General features: G+C 39.0%; 1 protein-coding gene across 46 annotated transcripts in view; it reads right to left on the reverse strand.

The window, feature by feature from the left end:
- The window catches only part of MAP4 (microtubule associated protein 4), a 231,400-nt gene that overhangs the window by 109,453 nt on the left and 106,551 nt on the right, over window positions 1–15,396 (reverse strand). For 44 of the 46 annotated variants that reach the window (XM_050780601.1, XM_050780603.1, XM_050780602.1 and 41 more), the window contains one exon: window positions 12,223–12,291. In XM_050780601.1, the coding sequence (XP_050636558.1) occupies window positions 12,223–12,291 (69 nt within the window). Of the gene's footprint in view, window positions 1–7,085; window positions 9,471–12,222; window positions 12,292–15,396 lie in introns of those variants that run through there. The other 2 variants (XM_050780642.1, XM_050780641.1) reach the window with 1 other exon arrangement.

Consider the following 15,396-nt stretch of genomic DNA (forward strand, 5'->3'; position numbering starts at 1 on the left):
GCATTTCTCTAATGATTAATGATGCTAAGCATCTTTTCATGTGTTTCTTGGCGATTTATGTATCTTTTATGAAGAAATGTTTCTTCAAGTCCTTTGTCTATATTTTTAATTTTGTTCTTGTTGTTGTTGAGCTGTAGGAGTTATTTACATATTCTGGATATTAACTCCTGAGAAGATAAAAGATTTGCAAATATTTTGCCTCCATGGGTTACCTTTTCACTCTACAGAGATAGACAAAAATTTTCAATTTTCATATAGCCTAATTTATCTGTTTTTTCTTTTGTTGTCTGTGTTTGTGGTGTATATACAAGAAAACACTGCCAAATCCAATGTCATGAAGATTTCCCCCTGTGTTTTCTTCTAAGAAATGTATAGCTTTAGTGCTTTGTTTAGGTCTTTGATCCATTTTAAGTTAATTTTTTAATATAAGATAAGGGTCCAACTTAAAAAAAAGAGAGAGAGAGAGAGGGAGAGAGAGGATTTCTCTCTGTCTCCCAGGATGAAGTGCAGTGGTATACTTTACCATAGCTCACTGCAGTCTTGAACTCCTCAGCTCAAAGGATCCTCCTGCCTCAGCTTCCTGAGTAGCTGGGACTACGGGCCTACACTACCACACCAGCTAATTTTTTTTTCTTTTTTTCTTTTTTTTTTTGAGACGGAGTCTTGCTCTGTCGCCCAGGCTGAAGTGTAGTGGCACATCTCGGCTCACCGTAAGCTCCACCTCCCGCATTCACGCCATTCTCCTGCCTCAGCCTCCCGAGTAGCTGGGACTACAGGTGCCTGCCACCACGCCAGGCTAACTTTTTGTATCTTTTAGTAGAGATGGGGTTTCATTGTGTTAGCCAGGATGATCTCTGTCTCCTGACCTCGTGATCTGCCCTCCTGGGCCTCCCAAAGTGTTGGGATTACAGGCGTGAGACACCGCACCTGGCCAATTTTTTTTTCTTTTAAGAGATGAGGTCTCCCTATGGTCTTGAACTCCTTGCCTCAAGCAATCCTCTCACTTGGCCTCCCAAAGCGCCGGGATTATTGGCATAAACCACTGTTCCCAGAAGGATCCAACTTTTTTTATGTGGATATTCAGTTTTCGCCACATCATTTACTGAAAACACTATCCTCTCCCATTGAATGGTCCTGGTACCGTTGTCTAAAATCATCTTACCATGTATAAAAGAGTTTATTTCTGGGCTTTCCATTCCGTTCCTTGATCTATATGTCTCCCTTGAAGTCAATACAACACAGTTTTGATTATTATAGCATTTTAGTAAGTTTTGAAAATCAACAAATGAGACTTCCAACTTTGTTCTTTTTCAAGATTGTTTTGGCTATTCAGGAGGGCTCTTTGAGATTCCAAATGGATTTTTCTATTTCTGCAAAAAACACTGTTGACATTTTGAGGAAAAAAGATCATCTTTTAAAAACACATTTAGGGCTGGGCACGGTGGCTCACGCCTGTAATCCCAGCACTTTGGGAGGCCAAGGCGGGCAGATCACCTGAGGTCGGGAGTTCGAAATCAGTCTGACCAACATGGAGAAACCCCATCTCTACTAAAAACACAAAATTAGCCGGGCGTGGTGGCACATGCCTGTAATCCCAGCTACTTGGGAGGCTGAGGCAGGAGAATTGCTTTAACCCAGAGGTGGAGGTTGCAGTGAGCCGAGATTGCATCATTGCACTCCAGCCTGGGCGACAGAGTAGGACTCCATCACACACACAAAAAAAACAAAACAAAAAACACATTTAGGCTGGGTACAGTGGCTTATGCCTATAATCCCAGCACTTTGGGAGGCCAAGATGGGCAGATCACTTGAGGTCAGGAGTTTGAGACCAGCCTGGTCAACATGGTAAAATGCTGTCTCTACTGAAAATACAAAAATTAGATGGGCATGGTGGCAGGCACCTGTAATCTCAGCTACTCGGCAGGCTGAGGCAAGAGAATCACTTGAACCCGGAAGGTAGAAGCTGCAGTGAGCCAAGATCATGCCACTGCACTCCAGCCTGGGCAACAAAGCAAGACTCCTTCTCAAAAATAATAAAAATAAAATAAAATAAAACAAAATAACACATTTAGGCCGGGCACAGTGACTGACACCTGTAATCCCAGTACTTTGGGAGGCCGAGGTGGGAAGAACGCTTGAAGCAAAGAGTTCAAGACCATCCTGGGCAAAAAAGCAAGACCCTGTCTTTACAAAAGATTTTAAAAATTAGCCAGGCATGGTGGTGTGCACCTGCAGTCCTAGCTACTTGGGAAACTGAGACGGGAGGATTACTTGAACCCAGAGTTCCAGGCCACCATGATCACACCACTGCACTCCAGCCTGGGTGACAGAGTGAGACCCTGCCTCAAAACAGAAAAACACTTTAAATCATCCTACCAGTGACCGACATTTCAACTGCTGCTTTCGTGGCCCCTAGAGGCTTCATAGTTGTAGCAATCATTTGTGTGTATCTTTCTTATCCACAATAGTAGCATTTTTCGCAAGGAATTTATCCTTGAGAAATGTAAAAAGCATGTAAAATTGAAACATAATAGAACTTGAACAAGCAACAGACTATTCAATAATAATTGTTGGATACTGCAATACCTCACTTTCACTAATGGATAGAACAACAAGACAGAATACCAATGGGGAAAGAGAAGACCTATATAACTCTATACACCAACTTGATCTAACAGACATCTTACAGAACATTCCACCCCCATCAAGAGCAGAATATACAGTCCTCTTCAGGACAGACCATATGTTAGGCCAGAAAACAAACCTCAATATATTGAAAGGGATTGAAAGAATACAAATTATGTTCTCCAACCACAATGGGATGAAATTAGAAAGTAAACAGAAGATTGGAGAATACACAAATATGCAGAAATTAACACACTCCTAAATAATCAACACATCAAAGAAATCACAAAAGAAATTAGAAAATACTTTCAGATGAATGAAAATGAAAATACAACATATCAAATCTTAAGAGGTACAGCTAAAACAATAAGAGGGAAATGTATAGCCATAAACACCTATATTAAAAGAATAAAATAAAATAAAAATCACCAATCACTAACATAACCTTCTACCTAAGGAAACTAGAAGAATAGCAAATTAAACTCAAATTAGGCAGAAGAAAGGAAATAAAAAAGATTAAAGTGGAAATAAAGGAAACAGAGGAGAGAAAATAGAGAAAACTCACCAAAACTGAAAGTTGGTTTTTCAAAAGATGAAAAAAAATGACAAACCTTTAACTACATTTATTAAGAAAAAAGGATTCAAACTACTAAAACCAGAAATAAAAAGGAGATACCACTATGAATCTTACAGGAATAAAAAAGGTTTATAAGGGAATACTAAGAACTGTAGGCAAACAAATTACATAACCTAGATGAAATGAACAAATTTCTAGAAACATAAAAACTACTAAAACTAACTCAAGAAGAAAACATTTGGGTGGAAAATTCCAAAACTAACATCTGTGGCTATTTCTACAGTTTCCAACAATGCAGCTCAAGAATTAGCACCTGGCTGGGCGCAGTGGCTCACGCCTGTAATCCCAGCACTTTGGGAGGCCAAGGCAGGTGGATCACCTGAGGTCAGGAGTTCAAGAACAGTCTGGCCAACACGCTGAAACCCCATCTCTACTAAAAATACAAAAATTAGCCAGACATGGTGGCAGGAACCTGTAATCCCAGCTACTTGGGAGGCTAAGGAAAGAGAATCATGAGCCCTGGAGGTGGAGGTTGCAGTAAGCCGAAGGTTGCAGTGAGCCGAGATCACGCCATTGCACTCCAGCCTGGGCAATGAGAGCGAAACTGTCTCGTGGGGCTCAGGGAGAGAGAGAAAAAAAGGATTAGTACCATAATAGATGGAGTTCCTTCAAATTTCCTCTACAGTGTTGAAGGATCTCATCCTCTATGATAAGTCGTAAGCAGACAAATCTTACATTAAGAGAATCTTGCTTTGAATTAACTAACCTCCTGGTTAATTACGATACTTCTTGTGCCCCCACCTCATACTGTTAAGTTGACCATTTATTCTAGCTATTGCTGCAGCATCCAGCTGCACATAGGTGTGATTTGACAGCACTCTGTATCAACCAAACCAGAGTTTTCTGTCCTACAACTTCTCTGACACCAAGAGACAAGACATCTGCAGCCTGGCACTGCACACGTGCAAATCCAGAAGTACAAGAGTGTTAAGCCCAGGAGGCGGAGCTTGCAGTGAGCCGAGAGCGCGCCACTGCACTCCAGCCTGGGTGACAGAGCAAGACTCCGTCTCAAAAAAAAGAAGAGTGTTAAGCAATGAGAGATGGTAAATGGTGAATAAACGTTATCCAATTCTATAACGGAGATACTCAGGTAGAGAACACGGAGAGGCATTCTACACAGGTCCTCAAAAGACCCCAAAAGAATTAAGCCCACTTTGCCCACAGTAGTGACTAGGTTAGTAGCCACACTTCACTGTATTGTCTTTTCCTCTAATTTCACTTTTCCCGGTATCCCACTCTTGTGCCCTGGGGCCACTTCCCAAAATAAACTACCTACATGCAAAGCCCTTGCCTCAGTGTGGATTTTCTCTCAGTAGCTAGAACTTGAGACAGGTTTTTAAAAAAGCCTTTAAAGGCCGGGCACGGTGGCTCATGCCTGTAATTCCAGCACTTTGGGAGGCCGAGGCAGGCAGATCACCTGAGGTTGGGAGTTTGAGACCAGCCTGACCAACATGGAGAAACCCTGACTCTACTAAAAATACAAAATTAGCCAGGTGTGGTGGCATATGCCTGTAAGCAGAGATTGCGCCATTGCACTGCACTCCAGCCTGGGGAACAAGAGTGAAACTGCATCTCAAAAAAGACCCAAAAAAACAAAAAACATCAGAAGGCTGGGCACGGTGGCTCACACCTACAATCCCAGCACTTTGGGAGGCTGAGGCAGGTGGATCACCTGAGGTCAGGGGTTCGAGACCAGCTTGGCCAACATGGTGAAACCCCATCTCACTAAAAATACAAAAAATTAGCTGGGCTTGGTGGCAGGAGCCTGTAATCCCAGCTACAGCTACTTGGGAGGCTGAGGCAGGAGAATCGCTTAAACTTGGGAGGCGGAGGTTGCAGTGAGCTAAGATTGTGCCATTGCATTCAAACCTGGGCAACAAGAGCAAAACTTCGTCTCAAAAACAAAAACAAACAAAAAAAATCAGAATTATATTTTCACTTAAAGCTCAAGAAGAAGCTATTTTGTCTTATTCAATACAAAACCCCAAAAGAAACTGAAATAACATGACTTAGAGTATAATTAAATGCTTGGCTTGGAAAAGGATTCTAGTCCATGAGCTGTTTCAGCGGAGTCCTAAACACCCTAGAAGCAAATGTAACATCTTGTATATGGGTATATGTGGACTTTTCTGAAGAGAAATTCTGCATTTGTATTAGAAAACCATGAACCAAAGAAACTTTAAGAAATATTAGATGCTGTTGATTTACTGATGTGTCTCCAGCATGCAACTAATTATCTGGAAAATGAAAGAAAAGAAAGAAAGCTTTGTTCCAGGAATTTGGTGGAGTTGGGATGGATGTCTTGCTATGTCTATACACAGCAACAATAACGTGCAGCTTATGTTTGGGCTCCACTTGTGAGTTATGACAATTTATGGCATGGCTCCAACAGCCGTTCAGAAACTAACACACCATAGATTTATGTATCTGTTAATATTTCACATTTTTGGTGCTTTTGCATTTTTCTGATGCTAAATCCTTTGCATCCTACCAGATGAGACAGTGATGAAGCACACGGAATACCTTCTGTGTCATGACATTCTTAAAAAGTAGTTTTACTGTTTCACTGCTGGCATGACTTTACACATGCAAACAGTTATCACAATAATAAACCATTTACGCACTCTAATTACAATGAAAACAACCAGTAACACTGCCATTTGTACAGCACTTAGTGCAATGTGTCTAGCCCCAACCACTGTAAATAAGAGTAATTTACCTCCATGGTCGCACAGAGCTTTATCCCACAAATAATTTGTAGTTAAGTCTTGTTAAACCTTCACTGTAATAGAAACGGCATCAACATAAAATTGAGGATAATCCAGTATTACATATGATTTAGGAATGAAACTAACATTCTGTGCCTGCCTGACCAGTCCTGTGTCTTTGCCTAGAACACCCTCTAGCCTCCCACCATATTATCATAAGGAGGAAGAATCCAAATGAAGCCAGGTTTCACCTCTCATCAGGGATGAGTACAATAACATAATTCAAGAATTGCTTCAATTACCAAAAGCTTTAATCCTAGGGCATGTATAATAAAGTTAATGGTCAATTATTCCTTACAGTATTTAAAATCTGTGCTTTAAACCTGAGAACAGATTACTGAGCTGTTTTAACAAAAAGGAAATCTAAAAACATTAAATTAAGTGTTCTTAACAAAAATGTCTGCCAAGCTTAAAAAGTTCCTTAGGCTATGCAAATTACTTAGACATAAAATATTTTTAATGTCTTAATTCAGTCAACATATTGTACTTGCAACCCTACTGTAAACAAACACTAACCCAGAATGGCTAGTGAACTGGGAATTTTGTTGAATTCTTCCCAGATACTGCATACCGGGTTATCAAATAATAAAGTTACCAACCTAAATGTTACTGAATGTAGCAAATTTTATTTGATAATTCAGGAGGCACTTTGGAAGACTGTGAATGTGAATTTTAACTGCACTAAACTAAATGTAGTGTCAGAAATTAACAAATGTAGTATTAGAAAGCATCTAACAACAACTGATATACCATGGAAGCTTCCTTTTGGAGTAACTTCTTAATACCTTTCTGTCAAGTGACTTTCTCACAAAATGACATTAAATATCAGTAGTCATTTGAACTTAACTTTTATAATTCTGGATAAAAGAGAGTTTACAATGACTACCAAAAATCATAAGTGAAAATGCTTGACAAAAACTTAAAAGTCCATACAATTAATCTGGGTAGGATTAGAAGCTATATTAGACCTAGAACTTGGGCCTCAAGTCTTTACCCAACTTGTGTTTTAGTAACATTATATTTCAATAATTATGACCCCAACCAAATCCAGTCCATAAAGTGTTAATGTAAGATGTTTATTAGTGGAATTTATTTAGTACAGTAATCACATTAAAAGTCCCGATATACAAACTGTTGAAGTCTAAAGTCACAAAAAATACAAACTTAGGTATACGAATGAAGTTATAAAAACATTTAAAAACAAAGTTCTATATCTTCAACATTGGGCCAAAAAAGGAAAAAAAAAAAGAGAGAGAAAGAGAAAGAAGTCATATGAAAATCATCACATTTCAACAAAGCAGCCCTGACCAATCCGGCTGCCTCGCCATTGAGATACTGGACCACTTGGGTGTGACCACTATGGCAATACAGCATTTCATTATGGGACTGGCTACTCTGTATGAAACTATATGTGAAACATAAAAATTCTTTCTTTCAAAATGAAACGTCCAAGTGAAACGAACAGAGCTAATATATACCAAATTTTAGCTGGCTATTAGAAAATTTCAACAATTCTGTAAGTTCAAAAAGGAAACATATTTGAAAAAAACAAATTTCAAACAAAAATAAGCATAACCAAATGGAAATAAAAGAGTAAATCAATGTCAATCATGAAGTGTGAGTGTACACAACGGGGTCATACCCAGACTTCTCCACCCATAACTTAGACAGCTACAGGGACTGGTTCCGAGCAATAGAAAGATGTCAAACATGATTTTTAAAAATAATTACTACCAGTTTTGAAAAGTTCCCTGGCGAAAGAAACCCAAAAATCAACTTAATAAGTAACTGTACACCAAAGGGAAAGGGTTGTTTTATTTGATGGTATATTCTCTATGGCAAGACAGTTTTAATGTTTTATCAACTGCAAAGAAGATAAGCATAACCTCTTTCCTTTAAAACATATCACCCTCACGTGTCTTCTGTCCAGAATCCATAGAATAAATTTTTGTCAGAGAATCCAGCCCTGTGACCAGATCGCTGTAGAAGAGGGAATGCTTCCTAAATTTCAGAAGTCGCTGCAGGGATTCAGTTTAAACTTTCATGATATTCTAATCTTACCATCTCAAAAGTAGTTTTGTATCAGGGGATCTAAAACAATGTACATCTGGCCAGGCACAGTGTCTCACACCTGTAATTCCAGCACTTTGGGTGGCCAAGGCAGGTGGATCACTTGGGATCAGGAGTTCGAGACCAGCCTCGCAACACTAAAAATACAAAAATTAGCCGGTGTGGTGGCACACGCCTGTAATCCCAGCTACTTGGGAGGCTGAGGCAGGAGAACCACTGGAATCTGGGAGGCAGAGGTTGCAGTAAGCCAAGATCACGCCACCACACTCCAGCCTAGGCGACAGAGTGAGACCCTATCTCAAAAACAAAAAACAATGTATATCTCAAAATCTTTCTCAGAACATGGTGCCAATTATTTCTTTTAAGCTGAAATAATTTTTACCTTGGGGGTTATAAGAACCTTCATAATCAGTAAGACGATAGAAAACTTTAAAGTATTTCAGATCTTAAACTAGAATTCCTCTAAGATTTCAAAACATGGTCCATATTTTATGTTATATTTCTATAAATACAATCAAAACTTACCATTGTACAGTACTAATCTCGACTGGTTCTAGATTTAAGCAATTAGTTTGAAAAAATTAGGAATGGGAATAAGAAAAAATTAGGAATGAGAATAAGAAAGTCCTTTTGAAACAATCCTTAGATAGAGTCCATCTCCCAAAAAAAAAAAAAATTTGGTCCAACTTGCAAATAATAAAGGATGATTTAATTTGGAAAAATACTCAAGAGTAGCTCTGAGTAATCCTAAATTTAAAAACTTAAAATTAAAATATCTATCATTACTCAGATTTTAGTAAGGTGGAGAGAAAGATAGGTAGCCTATAAGATTAACCTTCCCTAAAAGCAAGCTCAGAGGAAAAGAGGAGGGAGGAGAAAAGGAAATTCACTGCAGTACTGGTGGCCTCAACCCCTTTATGAAAACACATGTTCTCATTTGGTGTTACACTATTCTGATTTATGTTGAAGATTTGAAAACCAAAGGAAAAAGGTCAACTAAAAATATTTAAAGGAAAAAAATGTGAGAATGAATCAAATGATAAAATCATGAAGAAAACAAAAAATAAAAGACATCAGATAACCTTCGTAAAAATTACTAAAATTAAAAAGAATTCATTCTGCACTTTGTGTTCACAAAGGGAAATGAGGCTCCATCAAACCCTGCAGAGCACAAGAGGAAGCAGGTTGTTTGCTCAGGCATCAGCAGAAATAGGCCCCGAAGAACTACCCTCAGTTTCTTCTACATCGTGTCCAGGAAGGAAAAGCAAAGCTCTGCAAAATGCTGAAGGTTTTAGAAGTATAACGGTGCTTAGGAAAGATCACTGGTCTGGTGTTGCAGTAGCCCCAGTGTTGAGAGACACGCTAGGCTTCTAGGAGGAGAAAAATAGAGAGGGAGGAAGAAGTAGGAAGGGGAAGGAAAGGGTGGAAAAGCACAGGTCATTAGTAAACAGCAAGTTCAATATCACAAGATGCTCATAAACCCAAGCTATTAATGAAGCTGGTTTGCTCTCGGGACTATAGATTACATTCTGAAGGAAACAGAAATGGGAATTTTCAAAATGGCATTGAGTTAGATGTTCCAGGTAGTGATGGCCAAATTAGAATGAAGTTACCACATGCTCCAAAAACATGCACTGTCATCCCCTCCCTCCACCTTCCCTCCCCCAATAAAACATGCATATTTTCAGTAAAGTATCTTTTTTTTTTTTTTTGAGACGGAGTCTTGCTCTGTTGACCAGGCTGGAGTACAGTGGTACGATCTCAGCTCACTGCAACCTCTGCCTCCCAGGTTCAAGCCATTCTTCTGCCTCAGCCTCCCAAGTAGCTGGGACTACAGGCACGTGCCACCACGTCCAGCTAATTTTTGTATTTTTAGTAGAGATGGGGTTTCACCATATTGGCCGGGCTGGTCTCAAACTTCCAACCTCAGGTGATCCACTCGCCTCGGTCTCCCAAAAGTGCTGGGATTACAGGTGTGAGCCATCACGCCCGGCCAAGTATCTATTTTTTTTTATTTATTTTTATTTTTTTTAATTTTTAAATTATTTTATTTTGAGACAGAGTTTCGCTCTTGTTGTCCAGGCTGGAGTGCAATGGCGTGATCTCGGCTCACTGCAACCTCCGCCTCCTGGGTTCAGTGATTCTCCTGCCTCAGCCTCCCGAGTAGCTGGGATTACAGGCATGCGCCACAACGCCCGGCTAATTTTGTATTTTTAGTAGAGACGGGGTTTCTCCATGTTGGTCAGGCTGGTCTTGAACTCCCAACCTCAGGTGATCCACCCGCCTCGGCCTCCCAAAGTGCTGGGATTACAGGCATGAGCCACTGTGCCCGGCCTCAAGTATTTATTTTAATACAGTTAAGTGGTTAAATTCAGAACTCAAACAACCCAGGTGTGCAAACTATATGCTACCTAAGGGCAGAGAGGTATCCAAGAACAGAACGACCTACTCTCATAATGTCATGGGCAGTTCATAAAGAGCCAGGTTCTTTTTTGTCACAAGGGAATCCTGAAACAGTGAGGGCCAGGATACAGTTTTTACTCTTCTATTCTGTACTACTAAGACCTGGCAGCGGTAAGCACCTGCTACACAGAGTATGAGTCTCTTCTGGTCAGGCATGACTTCCTACTGGAGAAGAAATCTACTCTTGTTTTTGTAGTTGTTTCCTTCCTGGATGAAAATGGCATCCAGTCTTTCAACTGCCTAATCAAATCAATCCCCTCCAGCCTTTCCTTACCCTGGTTAACTGTTTCCTGGTTAAAGAAAGCTGAATTTACTCATTTTTTAAAAGTTCATGTTCAGACTTCTCCTTTAATCATGGGGATATTTGCATAAATGTTTTCTTAAAAACCACATCACACAGATGACTGCTTTCAAAGCAGACACAGAAAGTCAATACTACATTTGACTGAGATTATCAAAGAAATACAAAAACATCAATTCACAAAACTGGAAGATAAAGTGGCATTTCTGGTTGTTTCTAGCTTCTATAGTAAAGAATTCCTAATTTATTAAGTTGCTAATAAGGATGTAAATGTCACTTGGTAAACATTCACAATAAAAAGAACTTGGTCATCAAAAAATCAACTTTCCTATGGTCACAGAATAAAGAGTAAATCCTAGAATAGCTGCTATTGCTAACAGAAGGCTTTCTGGAAGCCTTATAGAAATCCTGTGGTGGCTCACAGAAGGGCTTCTCATAGCTGAGGTATGCATATAAGAGAAATACAGAAATAGGACAAATCTAGTAACTACCTCCAATGCAATAATATGAATCAAATGTATGGCCCAGTTAAGAGCACACTTGTAGGAAACAATGGGATTGATCATTAGAAGTCAACTCATTTGGGTTAGCAGTGTTGGCCTGATCACAACTGCAAAGTAAATGCAGGTACTTATGAAATAAATGTACAAAGTAAATGCCTATTTATGAAAATAAATAGGCAACTCTCACGTCAGCTACTTAAGAAAATATTTATATCGTATATCCCTGGGACTCCTGCTACTGCTTTGAGAATTTTGCTCACTACAAAGACATTGGGGCAGGGGGTTCGTGCTGGTTATGAGACAGGAACCCACAGGAACTCAGTGCTAACTGAAAAAATATCAAAACCCTAGTAAAGAGCTAAGAGTTTAGTTAGAAGTAAATTTCAAAAGCAACAGTTAAGGGAAAGATAAAGGAAACACACTGGGGGCAAAATTAGTAACTCCTAATTTGTTGCTCATTGGCTTCCTAACATTGAACTGTAGAAAGCTAAATGTAATGTGATTCAGGGAAGAGATCTGCTGTTTTAAAGAGTTGTAGTGGCCAAATTCCTCCCATGTAACATATTTTGGTGATTATTATTCTGCATCTACAAAAGTATTTTAAGGTTGATCCAGTTTTGTGTGGTACAGCTCCAAAAAATATTCAAAAAATATCAAAGGAAACTCATTATTCTCCTTCCATTGTTGGAGATTTTACATGGCAATGTCCTGGGTTTAAACGCATCCAACAAGAACACTACCACCCTCAGAAATAATTCATATGCTTTCATTAATAATGCTCTTCAAAGGAGATTATCAAGGTGTTCATTGTAAGTGCATCACCTACACATTTGGAGAATCCTGGGAATCACTTACCTGTAGTATCGCTCCCTTCTATTCCATGACCACCATTGGCTAGCAGTGTTGGTTTAGAAGATGGAGTATCTGCAACAATGACAAATAATTACCCATTGTGACAGACAGAAAAATGAAAAACAGATTCAACTACTGTCTTATTACTGGAGTTTTTCTCACTCTTTGTAGCATTAGGTTAAAGCAATTAAAAACTGTTCAAAATTTAAAGATTTAATAAAAGGAAACCCAGAAACAGAACAGAGCAGAATCATTAATTCCTAGGGCACCCAAGCTCTTCTAAGTACCAGTTCCACAGGAGAGCCCTTCATAATAGCAAGTCTAAATCTTTTTCATTCTGCAAATTGTCAAAGATTACCATTAAATTCAGTAAAACCATCATGGAGCAACACAAGTTTAGTATCAGCAATTCAAATCCAAATCAAACGCTCCAAGAATATGAGGGCATTTGTTTTATTATTATTTTTGAGATGGGGTTTTGCTCTTGTCACCCAGGCTGGAGTGCCGTAGTGCGATCTCGGCTCACTGCAACCTCCGCCTTCTGGGTTCAAGCGATTCTCCTGCCTCAGCCTCCTGAGTAGCTGGGATTGCAGGCACCTGCCACCATGCCCAGCTAATTTTTGTATTTTTAGTAGAAATGGGGTTTCACCATGTTGGCCAGGCTGGGCTCAAACTCCTGACCTCAGGTTATTCACTGCTTTGGCCTCCCAAAGTGCTGGGATTACAGGTGTGAGCCACTATGCCCGGCTGAGGCCATTTATTAATTACTTATTAATTCCCACACAGGAAATCCAGGGTACCATCATTGCTTCTGGATGAGGACTGCATCAGCTGGAGGTAACCAGATGTACTTCTGGAAGCAGAGGACTCCTTTTTTTTTTTTTTTTAAAGGAAATTAGTTGTATCTCATTCCCTAATGACTAAGGATGTTGAGCATCTTTTCATGTGTTTCTCTGCCATCCCTTTGTCTTCTTTGGTGACTTGAATGATCAAAATTTTTGACTATTTTAAAATTGAACTGTTTATTTTCCTACTATTGAATTTTGAAAATTCTTTATGTATTCCAAATGTCAGTCCTTTATCAGATAAATTTTGTAAAAATTTCTTCCCTGTATTTAACTTACACTGTATTTTCATTTACTTAACTGTGTCTTTAAAATAGCAAAAGTTTTTAATTTTCATGAAGTAGCTCACAGGATTTTTTTCCCCACATTTTCCTCTAGAAGTCTCATAGTTTTCATATTTACATTTCACATTGAGGTCTATGGTACATTTGGAGTGAAATTTTGTATATGGTATAATGATGTGGGTCTAAGTTTCTATTCCTGTACATTGACACCTAATTATTATAGAATCATTTGTTGAAAAAGTCATCTGTATTCTATCAAATTGCCTTTGCACCTTTGTAAAAAAAATCAACTGACCATATTACGTTTGGGTTTATTTCTGGGCTGTGCTGTTCCATCAATTTATAAGTCTATCCATTTTGCCAATACCATCCTGTCTTGATTACTGTATTTGTCTTGAGAGGCAGTCTCTCTCTGTCGCCCAGCCTGGAGTGCAGTGGCGCAATCTTGGCGCACTGCAACTCCACCTCCTGGGTTCAAGAGATTCTCCTGCCTCAGCCTCCCCAAGTAGCTGAGATTACAGGCATGTGCCACCACGTCCAGCTAATTTTTTTTGTATTTTTTGTAGAGACGGGGTTTCACTATGTTGGCCAGCTGGTCTCGAACTCTTGACCTCAGGTGATCCGCCTGCCTCAGCCTCCCAAAGTGCTGAGATTACAGGCATGAGACACCATGCCCAGCCATAAGTCTTAAAAATAAGGTAATATGAGCCCTCCAACTTGGGTCTTTTCCAAAAATGTTTTTGTTTGTTTTGTTTTGTTTTTGAGACAGGGTCTCATTCTGTCACTCAGGCTGGAGTGCAGTAGTGCGATCGAGGCTCACTGAAGCCTCGACCTCTCAGGCTCAAGTGATCCTCCCACCTCAGCCTCCCAAGTAGCTGGGCCCAAAGGTGCATGCTACCACGCCTGCCTAATTTTTCATTATTATTATTTTTTGGAAAAACGGGGTCTCCCTATGTTTCCCAGATTGGTCTCAAACTCCTGACCTCAAGCAAACCTCCCACCTTGGCCTCCCAAAGTATTAGTATTATAGGCATGAGTCACTGCGCCTGGCTTTGTTTTGTTTCTTTGCTTTTCCATATAAATTTTAGAATCAGTTTTTGATTTATACTAAAATTCTTGATGGGATCTTACATGCAATTGCATATAAGACTATATAGATCAATTTGGGGATGTACAACTTTTTCTTAAAGTCTCTGACTATATCTAACATTTTAGCAACCAGCCTAGCTCTGCAGTTACCTTGCTGACCCAAAAATTTAGAGATATTATTCCTAAGACAATAAGTAAATATCTACAATATATGCTGCTAAAATAAAAAATGCAAGATTTTACTTTGGAAGACCACAAACATGCTGTCCAACCCCTTAGTCCTCATAAATACAAGGCAGAAATCTTTCACACAAGCTTCTCATTGAAAAGATCATTCATTCTGTTACTTAAGAGGAATGGCCAAAGAGAACAATCTAAAAGAACAAGACAGTCCAAAACCAGAATATAACTTAAATAAAAGAAGGAAATAAAGGAAGGAAAGACAATGGAATTCTGTTAAATACCCACTATGTAACATATACCCTGCTAAGTCTTCACAAACTGCATTTTACTTATCCAGAGAGATGCCATAAATATGCTCCATCTCACATTTGGCATAAGTAAATTCCCTTTCACATTCACACAATAAGTTTATAAGGTTTATTCTTCCTCGCTCAAGAAAGAATGCATATTTTTAAAAACTTGCTTCATTTAAAAAATGCGTATTATAAGAAAATGGAAATTACAAAAATTGATATCCTGCGACTGGTATAAGAGCAGCTACTAAAGTGATAAAACCTTTTAAAATTTGATAACCAGTGTTGACAAGGGTAATTTCATTACATATCTGGGGGAATGTAAACAGGAACAACCTTTTTATGAGACAAATTGGCAGCCTATCAAATTCTGCAATACTCAACTCAACAATCCATTTTAGGTATTTAGTTCACAAAGAGACATAAAAGTATAAAAAAGTGAATATAAACAGAATGTTTATTATGGCATTGCTTAAAAACAGC

The sequence above is a fragment of the Macaca thibetana genome, chromosome 2 (genome assembly GCF_024542745.1).
Source record: "Macaca thibetana thibetana isolate TM-01 chromosome 2, ASM2454274v1, whole genome shotgun sequence".
In the NCBI taxonomy this organism is placed as follows: Eukaryota; Metazoa; Chordata; class Mammalia; order Primates; family Cercopithecidae; genus Macaca; species Macaca thibetana.